The sequence below is a fragment of the Mya arenaria genome, chromosome 11, assembly GCF_026914265.1.
Source record: "Mya arenaria isolate MELC-2E11 chromosome 11, ASM2691426v1".
Classification (NCBI taxonomy): Eukaryota; Metazoa; Mollusca; class Bivalvia; order Myida; family Myidae; genus Mya; species Mya arenaria.
In genome coordinates, this window is record NC_069132.1 from 69,467,067 (window position 1) to 69,479,791 (window position 12,725).

General features: G+C 33.2%; 1 protein-coding gene across 2 annotated transcripts in view; it reads left to right on the plus strand.

Annotated features, from left to right (window-relative positions):
• The window catches only part of LOC128209839 (autophagy-related protein 2 homolog B-like), a 79,467-nt gene extending 69,351 nt beyond the window's left edge, over nt 1-10,116 (plus strand). For both annotated transcript variants that reach the window (XM_052914079.1, XM_052914080.1), the window contains exons 39-41: nt 556-710; nt 1,492-1,611; nt 2,117-10,116. In XM_052914079.1, coding sequence (XP_052770039.1) covers nt 556-710; nt 1,492-1,611; nt 2,117-2,347 — 506 coding nt within the window. In that variant the 3' untranslated portion in view covers nt 2,348-10,116. The remainder of the gene's footprint in view (nt 1-555; nt 711-1,491; nt 1,612-2,116) is intronic.
• Nucleotides 10,117-12,725: the final 2,609 nt, after the last annotated feature.

The window sequence follows — 12,725 nt, forward strand, 5'->3', positions numbered from 1 at the left end:
TATTTTACTTAACTACTGGTTAGTTTAATAACATTTTTATTTTTGACATCCTTTCTAAATCTACCCTGAACATGACCAACATCCCTTAATCCCTTAAATGGGTGAGAGTGGTCTAGTTGTAAAGGTGTTCACCTCTCACCCAAGATGTTGTGGGTTCCAGCCCCGTTAGGGCTACTTCTCATGGCCTCTCGTAACAGACACAGTACTGGTTTCTGCGAAGGAAACCGACTCAAGAGTGATTCCTTTCATTTACAATCATGCAAAATTATTCTAAACCAAGTTTTTTGGGGGAAATATTGTATAAGATATCTATCCAAACATCATTTTTTTTTCATTCTTACATGTGAATTTATATTTATAGTTCCTTGGTACTGGGAGTGTTTTGTTTTTAAGACCATGGGTACAGTCAAGATTATTTACCGTACATTAATTTATGTAAAACATAATACATATAATGCTGAAAACTTATTTTCAGAACCTGTCTATGAGACCCCTTTCTGCTTGATGAAGATAATATATAAACACTTATTAATGTATGTTGTATTTTGAATATAGCGTATGGTGTGAAGGACCTATTCTGGTTGCCGGTGGAGCAATACCGGAGGGATGGGCGGATTATGCGGGGGATCCAACGTGGGGCTTCATCTTTCTCCATGTCTACAGCGATGTCTGTGCTGGAACTCACTAACCGACTTGTGCAGGGCATACAGGTATGAGGAAACTGTGACATTAGTTTGATGTCATTTCGAAGATTACTGTTTAAATGCCTCTGAAGAAGAGCATATAAAGCATATAAGTTTTTTTTGATAATTATTTGGCGTATGTAACTTTGTCTTGATCGTAATTTCATAATCAATCAAACAGGATGGCACTCCTGGAGCATTTGTCATTGTGACATCTCCTTGTTGATTGTATTTTGATTTGTACATGTAATAGATTAAATATAAATTTCAATTGTCTGCCAAATATATTGAATCCAACAATAGTAACCATGTTCACATTGGATGCAAGATTATATTTAACAGAAGCTTGTGTAGCAAATACTTGTCTTACTATCAATGGATGGTGTTAGTAGTTTATACTCTGGGTCCCGGTGTTAGCACATCGAAGGGCCCCAGAGTGACAGTTCAACCACTGCACACCTATCCTGGGCAGACAATCAGGAGGTTAACCAGTACTAGGTGCCTTCACCTCTGCAAGGAACTGACAACTTCTGTACATGCCTGGGGCAGTGGTACAGTGCGAATGGTCGTAGAAAGGATTTCATAACCAATCACAACAGAAGAGACCTGGTCGGCCAGGGAATCGAACCCGGGTTGTCTGATTCACAGTCCAACGCTCTACCGATTGAGCTAACCAGTTGGATCAATGGGATACCAGTACAGAAGCTATATGTTTTTCCAGCATCCTGATGACCAACATTTATTTGCTGCTTTCTTAGTCCATTTTACTCAATATTTTTCATCTTCATCACATTATGTATTTTGACAGTGGTGTGCTGAGCTGACGTTTGACATGGTGTCCCCCGGCCCCCGACGACGAGGCTATTACCCCCGCCAACCAGCTGATCTGAGGGAGGGGGTCTCAAATGCTTACATCGTTCTCAGAGAGGTATGAACTGCTATGGGGTTTTTTAAACCAATTTGGGGCCAAAGTTCAGCCTCTTTCCCAATGCCAAACCTTATCCTTTTTTACAAAAGAACAAAGAAAATTCTCAAAGTTTCTTTTGAAGAAAATATTTGAGCAAGAAAAACAGACTGTGTGGGGAAATTTTTTTTTTTAAGGAACCACCCTTAACATTATTTTATTTCTTCTGTCTATTTTGTTATTTGTCTATTTGGCCCAATGGATAAATTTCTTGTCATTCATTTCTTATTATTGATATTTGATATTACTCACATAATCAATAAAGACATCAAGAACATAAGGGCTATCAAAATTTTCCTGAAAAACAAACTAAGTGGTGTTTTTTTAAGCAGGTCAAAATTGGTTCACTTTTGTTAATAAAAATTGTTAGTTTGGACTTTAATTGGAGGTTTTTTTTGTGACAATGTATTTGTGCAAGACACTTGTCACATGCTGTTCTAGTACACTAAGCCTATTATTGATATCACAGGGTTTCTCGGAATCAGCTAGTAACATGGCCAGTGCAGCACAGCAGGACGAGTCACGAGGGGTTATGCGGACAGTTGGGCACGTGCTCCGGCAGATTCCACCAACCATGGTACAGCCTCTCATCACCGTTCCGGAGGCTGCGTCAAACGTGATTGCCGGACTCAAAAGCCAGCTCAAACCGGATGCCAGGAAGGAAGACGAGGATAAATGGAAGGAGGAGATCATAGATTGAGCCATAATTACAGACGTTGTTGTGATAGCATTATTACCATCATTTATAGGGTTTAAGCTTAAGAGTTATGGAAGGGTTCTGCACCCTGCCCTTTTTTGGAAGCACCCTTCTGCCCTGATTTCAGCATGGGCACCCTTCTGCCCTTATTTCAGCATGGGCACCTTTCAGCCTTCAAAAAATTAAATGCTTAAGGGCGTCAAATATTTGTTTGTATTGATACAAACGTGTACTTTGACTTAAAATACATACAAACTTTACTGATTTGACCGTTGAAACCTAATACTATTTTAGCTTATCATAATTCCTGTACTTCTGTTTTTTGAAGCGCAATCAAATGAGTCCTTCTCTCCCTTAGTACCCTGTTCATTTTCTGCAGCACTTTGCTAGTTTTAAAACCTGGCTTAAACACTAATACTTGTGATACTGTAGGTGCAAACTTATATTAGTGTTGTGTTTTACTAACTAAGACTTACATAACTACAGTCAGACAGAGCTTATGTTGCCATTTCCAGTCTATTGTCCTCTGAAAATCACTGCAGATTTCTTTTCAAACCAGTGCTAATTAGTTGTCATAGAGATGGTAATATATAAAAGTCTTTATTAGCAATTACACTTCATTCAAGTGACAACATACTTGGTAAGCCTTTATAAACTAAACATTAATTCCCTACATATTTCGATTTTTCCCAAGCATCGGGTATCATTTTATATCGGGAGTTGTAGCTGTTGATAACGGGTGTGTTAAAATTGAGGGACTACTTTCACTTCATATTTCATTTGTATTTGTTATTCATGCATCACCTGCCCAGTGGGCATATTTGGCTGACAATTGCCGCAATTTTGTCATTTGATCCCGGTGTGATTTCTTCTAAAACTTATAATGGACTGCTGAAAAAATGAGCAAATGACCATCAAATTGTCCTGTTTTTTTCTGTAACTCCATATCACTAAGCATGACCTTTAGATTATTAATTTCATTATTGCAATCTGTTTATGAAAGCCATAATCATAACCACGAGGGAGAATAATTCAGTTTAGGATCTTTATATAAAGCCAAGAGTACTTAAAGGGGCTGTACTCCGTATGATGAAATAGCGAAAAAAAGAAGAAGAAATTGTCGAAAACTGACATAAACTTGGTATCAATGTGTACAATGCATTGAAACTTACTGACTGAAGTACCACATAGTTTACAATTGATTTATTTTTTCGCAGTTTTTTTGTATTTTCCCATTAAAAAAGATTACTAGGTATGTCTACCTAGTAGAATTCATTCCGTATGCATGATTGGCTAGTCAATGTTATCGCATGATATTACCAAGTAAGGTATATAGCTAAAATATTCCAATCGTTAAGAGTAAGCCTTCGTACCACAGTGGATACATCACTGGACTGCAATTTTGGCGACCCCAGTTTGAACCCGGAACCATTTTTTTTTTTCACAATTATGATATCAAAGAGTAAACCATTTTATTAAATAAATGTCCTGAGATTTGTTACAGAATTATTATTTTTTTGTGCCAATCTGGTGTACAGTCCCTTTAATTGGTTGCTAAAATGTTCATCATTTTTTCATCTAGAAAAAAAATGCGGCACAAATATTTAAGACAATTAATAAGTGAATGAACTTTTGCTAATGTGCGTGTATAAATTACAGGTCTACTTTCACGGTATATTTCATTTGTGTGTGTCACTCATTTATATCCAACACAGTGCTCATTAACTGGATGATAATCACCGCCATTTTGTCATCTGGGCCCTGTGCGATTTCTTCTATACCTTAAAATGAACTGCTGGAAAAAGACCAATTGGATCATCAAAATGTCATGTTTGTTTTTTCTACTCAAAAACCAAAAAGCATGACCTTTAATTGTTAATTTCATTGCTGCAATCTGTGCTTGAAAGCCATTATCATGAGGGACAATAATTCATGTTAGGGTTTTTATATTAGCCAGGAGTATGGAAAGGGATTTTTATCAGTTGCTATACAGCTTGTTCCCAGATCCATAGCATTAAAAATGCTGATTTTTTTTTTCATGCATTGTAAATACGGTACCATGATATTTTTTTTATGATATTGATTAAATACTGTTAAGTAATTCCTTGGTTGCTAGGATGGTAATCAGTTTTCAAACCAGAAAAAAGTTGCACAAACATTTAATAAGATACATGTATGAAATGTATACAAACATGTTCAGTCTGTAGTCTGGTTGTTTTACAGGTTGCTTAGACTATATAGAATTTACTTTAATTGTAAAAAGATTCTTGCATAAAAAGAAATAAGAGCAAGGTCCTTAAATGTCAGATTATCTTTTGTGACTATCTATCTGTGACCAGTTCATATTTTCATCAATTTGTGTTGCACATTTTTCAATCATAACTATTTTTTTAAGCTGTGTGTCTTGTATTTAAGCAGATATTTTCTGTTGTTCTTTTTTAAATAGTGTTAATGTTTTTTTGTTTTTGTTTTTAGGTTGTTAGATGAGTGATGCCCATAATATACATGTAAGAGGCATTTGAGGCAAAAATACATTATATATACATTATATGTAAATAAACCCAGGTATATAACAATTTGTGTTTTTAAAATAGCAAATTATTTTGGACTTAATCTGTCATTATATGTGGATTGTCTGATTTTGTAGAAAAAAAGTTTGGATATTGTTATTGACTTGGTGTCACCTGTGGCATTTTGTCGTGCAAAATTTTAACCTAGGCCATAACTATTAAAAAGTTGAAGATATTCATATGAAACTTGGTACACATGTATATCAAGGCAGGTAACTCTGACTTTAATAACTGTTGAGTTGTGCACCTTTATTGTGTGAAAAACAACAGACGAACATTACTGTTCACTCTGCGATGCTCTTGTTAGAATAATGCTGCAAGTATCCTGAAAAAGAGGTAAAGTATTGTAGAATCTTTAAAATTGGGAGAGTTTAATTTCACAATATTTTACAATTTTTCATGAATTGATTATGAATCGATCATGTAAAAAATTTAAAACCTAGTCAAGTATTAATTTGAAAATGCCTTTAAATGATTAAATAATGATGTCTCAAATATTAAAACCCTGCAAAAGTAGTCAAATGAAAAATATCTTGAAATTCCTGATATCCCGTGCCAAAAAAAAGCTCAGCTTTCTAAAAAGCGCAGCTTTAGCTTAGCTAAAGCTATGCTTTTCAAAAAGCTGCGTTTTTTTAGCTAAGCTATTTTGAAAAAGCTTAGCAAAAGCTGTGTTTTTATAGGAAGGTTAGCAAAAGCTGTGCTTTTTAATAATAGCTTAGCTAAAGCTATGTTTTTTTCTCTAAAAAGCTGCGCTTTTTCTTCAAAGCTGTGCTTTTTAAAAAAGAGCTGCACAAAAGCTATGTTCTTTTCTCTAAAAGCTGAGTTTTTTTCTTCTAAGCTGCGCTTTTTGTTTATGAAGATGCATTTTTTAAATCAAAGCTTAGCTAAAGCTGTGTCTTTTGACTAGGTAAAAGATTGCCTCTTAGAAAAGCTGCGTCTTTTTCATATTAGCTGCGTCTTTTCCAAAATTAAAATTGGGTTAGTATTTCTTTAAAAGACTAAGCTTTTCAAACAAAAGACTAAGCTTTTGGAGAAAAACAAAGGTTTATATTGTGAAATTCATTTTTTTATTATTTATTTATAACACATTATTCTGTAGTTTCAGTAAATAAGCATTTTATTATTGATCAATATACCTTCAAACTAAAATAAAATAAAATAATGAAATAAAAAGAAAGATTATTTTAAAAATCAAAAATATATTATATTTTTTTATTTAAATCAAAAGAACACATTTTACTTATAGGCAATAATCAATTGCATGTAATAACAACATTTATAGAATTATTATTCCTTAAATTTCTTGTAATGCCACTACCAAATTCTTTGTCATTTCCTTTCCAATTTTACAACATGCATGATAAGCCTGATCTTATCTGATTGTAACAAGGACCAATTAAATCTCAGCATTTAGGGAGCCAATTTCAAATCAAAGCTACTGGTAGCCATTTTGTTGGGATTTCATTAAAAGAATTTTGATGATGTTTTAATTAATAAATGGATTTACACCAATTAAAACAAATTGATATTAAAGGGATTAGTGAAATAAAATAATGATCATTAGATCAGATAAATATGAACTATGATTAGAAACATGACATACCACTATTGGATGATTTGTGATAAACTGACATGTGAAAGCACTCAGGTCATGGTATGTATTCTTTATTTCAGTTGTTAATTTCACTGTTATGACACTTGACTACATGTGGGACTTTTATTTGTCAACATTCAATCTAGTGCACATATTTTAATAAATAACAATGCTGTTGTAGATAGTAGCCGGATGTAGGATTATTGGTCCCAGATAGTAGATTTACGTAGTTTTAAAACTCTATGAAGATGCACTTGTTTTCATCCTTATATATATGTTAATATCATATTAACATATTAAGCTGAAATTGCCATGTTTCCATACATATGCACACTAGCACCTTTAATGCTATACAAATGATTACAGTGTTGGTTTTTGGAGGGGTCATAAAACTGCCATCTGCCACATGGCTTACCAGTTATTGGAAACTGGCCAAATTGGGTCAATCAATTTAAGTTAAGTACTAATAAAGTCATTACATATTTAAAATATGATACCCTGTTTTATTCCAAAGCTGTCAGGAATCTCTAGATTTGACAAAAATATAACTAAAGATCCTTGAGACTGTCATTTTCCAATTTGTAGCTTTAACAGTTTCATGATTTTCTATCAATTATTTTTGCCACTGAGTAAAAGGTTATTTTATTATTGCTAAATTTGACAAATATGTACTTGTTTGTCTGTCTGTAAATACATTATGTCCAGTTACAAGGTGTCATGTAAAATTAAATATGAAATAATAACAATATATGTAACACAAACTCATGTTTAGGAAATTTAAATAAAGCAAAATGTCTATGTATTTATTCAAATGCGTTCTATTTTTGATGGTTCAATATATTTATATAACGCGGTTTAAACACACTTGGTGCATTTTTTTTTTGTTTAATTTCATTTAAAGCTTATATTTTTGATAAACAATGCACTTTAGATACACTCAAGTGTGTATTTAGTGCGTTTTTTTGTAAAATCTTTTCTTCACCTGTGGTATTTTTTTATGAAAATAGGAGCTACGTTTTTTTTTTAAAAAGCTGCGCTAAATTAGCTAAGCTATTTGAAAAGCTTCATCATAAAGCTAAGCTTTTGGGCCAACACCGCCATAAAGCTGCGCTTTTCATAATTAGCTAAGCTATTTTGAAGAAAAAACAAAGTCCCATCCAAAAGCTAAGCTTTTGGGCCAATTCTGCCATAAAGCTGCGCTTTTCATAATTAGCTAAGCTATTTTAGAAAAAGCTAAGCTTTTGGGCCAATACCGCCATAGAGCTGCGCTTTTCATAATTAGCTAAGCTATTTTAGAAAAAGCTAAGCTTTTGGGCCAATACCGCCATAAAGCTGCGCTTTTCGTAATTAGCTAAGCTATTTTAGAAAAAGCTAAGCTTTTGGGCCAATACCGCCATAAAGCTGCGCTTTTCATAATTAGCTAAGCTATTTTAGAAAAAGCTAAGCTTTTGGGCCAATACCGCCAAAAAGCTGCGCTTTTCATAATTAGCTAAGCTATTTTAGAAAAAGCTAAGCTTTTGGGCCAATACCGCCATAAAGCTGCGCTTTTCATAATTAGCTAAGCTATTTTAGAAAAAGCTAAGCTTTTGGGCCAGTACCGCCAAAAAGCTGAGCTTTTCATAAAATAGCTTAGCTATTTAAGAAAAAGCGCAGCTCCATCAAAAAGCTTAGCTTTTGGGCCAATACCGCCATAAAGCTGCGCTTTTCATAAAAATAGCTTAGCTATTTTGCCCAATATCACCAAGAGCTGAGCTTTTTTAAAAAATTAGCTAAGCTATTTTGGCAAAAAAGCATAGCTTTAGCGCAGCAGCTGTGTTGTTTTTTTCCCAAAAAGCTGCGTTTTTTATAAAAAAAAGCTGCGCTTTTTCGGGCCAATACCGCTAAGCTTTTAGCTATGCTTTTAGCTATGTTTTTAGCTGTGCTTTTAGCTCAGCTTTTAGCTTAGCTTTAGCGAACCTTTTTTGGCACGGGATGCACCCCACTAAATTTAATCCATCTGCAATTATTGAATTACTCATTTGCATTGTTTTCATGTGGAGTAATGTTAACTGAATGATGCTTAAAGGCGCACAATATAGGCTGATGCAAAAATATATATTTTTTTAACTTTTAATTTATTATCATGTTTAACTCGTTGGACTTGAATGATCATAACAAAAAAGTGTAGGATTTTGGTTCAAGTAGAAGAAACATATGACATATTTTGGCGCTTTTTAACTGGGAAATTTGTGGCAACGTAGCTATTGATAAAACAAAGCAACATTTATAAAGGCTTATATTGTTTTTAAAGTGACACTCTTATTCAAAATCAATACATACACCTGTTTAATAAACATAAATTTTGAGTGATCAACCTTTAACTTCTTACAAAATAATGCATTTATGGAAAATAATAACTGATAACAAGATTGTAACGGTTTATTAAATAGGTGAAAGCGCAAAAATATTAAATGATTGGTGAATGCTTAAAGATTTACTGTGATTTACTATCGTCTTATAAGGTAGAACTATCGTGCAAATTTCTTTAAATTTAAACTCATTATCCTTCATAAAAACCATTGTTTTCGAAATATTTTCATCCTTTTTGGTATATTAAAACAATTGTATCAATTGTGGTTAATCTTATTTGGGAGTAAGAGTGTATCTTTAACTGTACACAAATCATGTGTTTTTTGTTTTGATCATGAAAGTTAAATGAGTGAAACATAATAATGCATTCAATAAAAAAAGAGTTTTTGCATCAACTTATATTCCCCCTTTATTTTAATATATGTAATAGTTACGGTAGATGACATGAAGTAACATTTTAATGGTTAAGAATGGGTGGAGTGAGTGTTACTTGATTTTCATCCCCCTCCGGGAGACCGGGGGATGGGTCGAAATTCCGGGTGATTTTTTCTCCCTCCGGGGGATATGGCATGTATGGCTACTTCAGGTGGTCTAACTGTCTTAGAATACAACCTTATTGGATGAAACAGTGTTGACGCAAAATCTGACTCGGGGAGTGTGTATTTGATGAGTGGCAGTTGGCGGACTTTTACACACTCGTGAAAGTTGAAATTCTTAATGATTAAGCCTAGTACTTAATGATTGCCTATCTGCATGATTGGCTGAAAATGTAGGTTGTATTCTAACTACAAGTACACAACTCCTATGGATTGCTTCCATGTGAGGATCATAATTAATGTTAACCAAGAGCTGCTTGATGTGATAATTACATGTATTTAGTGGTTGACATTTATGTTTAGTGAAATTCCTAAGCCATTACTATGGCTTTATATGTACATAATTTGCAAGTCTTTCAAACTGTTAATGTTCTTTCTCATCAATATGAGATATTTGTGAGATATTTGTGAGATATTTGTGAGATATTTGTGAGATATTTGTGAGATATTTGTGAGATATTTGTGATCTATATTGTATGATTTCATTATATATTGCCTTTCTTTGAGCCCATGTTTTGTATACTGTATAACATTAAAAATGATTGAAGTAAATATTACTTTAAACAGCTTTTATTTTATTGTTGGATTAGTTGATATAATTATGTTCATGTACTATTTGTGTTCGCTTGATTGCGACAACAGCTATAAACTAGTACAAATGAGGTTTGATTGTCTTTTCTATGTAGAAACTAAGTACTGGGCCTAATATTACAAAAATACCTCAGTCAAACCACAATATAAACTAGACTTCAGTCAAACCACAATATAAACTAGACTTCAGTCAAACCACAATATAAACTAGACTTCAGTCAAACCACAATATAAACTAGACTTCAGTCAAACCACAATATAAACTATACTTCAGTCAAACCACAATATAAACTAGACTATGTTGATAAAAACCTTCTAGAGCAAAATATTTACTAGAGAAATTGTTAAAAAACAAAGAGTTTTACTTTTACTCAATTTCATTCTTTGCTGTACAGTCGATTGTCTTTGAAATATTGACCAAAGTGTTTGATCAACATATTCTATGCGAGAACAATGCCTTAAAAATATAAAAACAATATAAGATTTTGAATAATTTTATGCTGTTTTAAGGTAAAATGAGTTGAGATTAAGAAAAGACTAAGTATTTTTGTGACATTGTAGCCTGGTGTCCTTTTGGAGATGTAACATGTTCTTGTTCACTGGAGTGATAATATATTTGTGATATTCACTTATAAGTTATAGCACTATGGTATAGTGAATATCACAAATTTATTTTAACATTTTACTTGCAAAATCAAATAAACTCTGCCTTAAATTACAATTAAAGCACTTGTGTTCGAAATATATATTATCACAAGTTCACAACTTAGAAATATTGATATGAAAATGTGATGGTATGATAGGTGCGTTCGATAATGGCCCCATTATTCATAACTGCCTATACTACTGCATTGCCTCACTTTTTTATTTATCATTATGTCCTTATAGGTGTCTTTGGTGATCATTCATTAATAATGAAGCTACGGTAGAATAACATAAATTGGAAGGGCCATAATTGTTTTCTATAAACGTGTTATCATGACCTTGACCAATTATTGACCAGACCAATATTGATCACCTACTGACAATGACCATTTGCATACCAAGTTTGAAAACTCTGTACCTAGCTGTTAAAATTTCATTGATCGTAAACATAAGTGGGATGATGACGAGGCAGGCCACAATGGACTATGTTATCCCTGTGTGTTTGACATGCTTTGTAGGCTACCCCAAAAAATTTGATAGTCTTCATGTTAAAGACTATTTCTTGTTTGTGCCTTTGGCTGTGTTGTCGGTGAAACATGACCCTATTGCAAATGACATCAAAACATACGGTAATTTAATACCACCCCTCCAACATGAATGACGCAACACTACCAGTCCAAGACTGGTCACATGGTGACCCCATATTTTTCCATTTTGGGACACTATCTATATATCGTACCAAAAATGGCGTCTATTTTCTGATTCCGATGAATAAATAAATAAAATCCCAGATATGTGGGCGTCTTGATCAATGTATACAGGTTATGAACGTGATACATATGTTAAGGGGTGAGTAGGTGACCATATTTGGTTTGGAGCTTTGCTATCACCCTATATGATTTCCTTTGCCCCGTATATCCCATATCGGGTCAACTACCAAGCCCTTTATCTAACACATTTTCCAAACAATGTCAATTTAATTGACATTTATCGAAAATTCAGTGTAAGATCAAAATTTATTTCACAATTGATAACAAAGAATGACATTTTCACTTGTGGATACACGACTTTTGAAAAGTAAATATAAAAGTCATCACTGGATAGAATAAATTTCGACCTTACACAGACATTCAACAAATATTCTCAATACCATCGGAGTTTAAATGAAATGATAACAAAATGGGCAGAGGTAAATATGTATGTTTTAATAATGAAAAAATATATAAATGTACTTATATTGCTTACAAACAAAATCATATTAAATAAATTAAACAAAACAAACCTAAAATGAGGAAAGGTTTCAAAATTCTGGAAAATGAGGGGAAAATACTGTTATATACGGGGAAAATACTGGAAAAACACCGGCAATACTGTAAAATGAGGGGAAAATACTGTAAAATAAGGGGAAAATACTGTCAAATGAGGAGAAAATACTATAAAAATCAGGGGAAATAGTGTAAAAATCAGCGGAAATACCTTACTTGAATTTTATAACCGAAAATATTATTGAGTGATTAATTTTAATGTGAAGCAAAATGGGTAATGTTACAAAATGAAATACTTCAAAACTTAAATCAGTATGTATGTGCTGGTAAATTGATTTCAATTACTAATTTGTTACAAAGATTTTGCTTAAAAAAAGGGCGAAGAGACCATGAAAGTCTTCTATCGCTTACCTGAGTTCAATTATAGCTTTCAATGTGAAAGCAAGCGTTGAGAATCACGGCCTTTTATTCCATGAAGATGAATTTTGATGATTTATTTACCTTATACTCATAAACACAACCATTTTGACCAAGTTTTGTTCGACAACCATGGTTGGCACACGATGAGTACTTCAAAGTCTTCAGCAGCAAAGTGCATCAAACGAGGATAACTTTAGTTACACCATCATAACAATTCACCTTTTATACATGTGAATGTTATACATTGACACCATAAGTATGAACAAACACTGTTCCCTGACAGAACTGTACAGATACAGAAATACAGACCTTAGTTCAATTTGTTGATTTGAGTAAATTAATTTTAAGGAG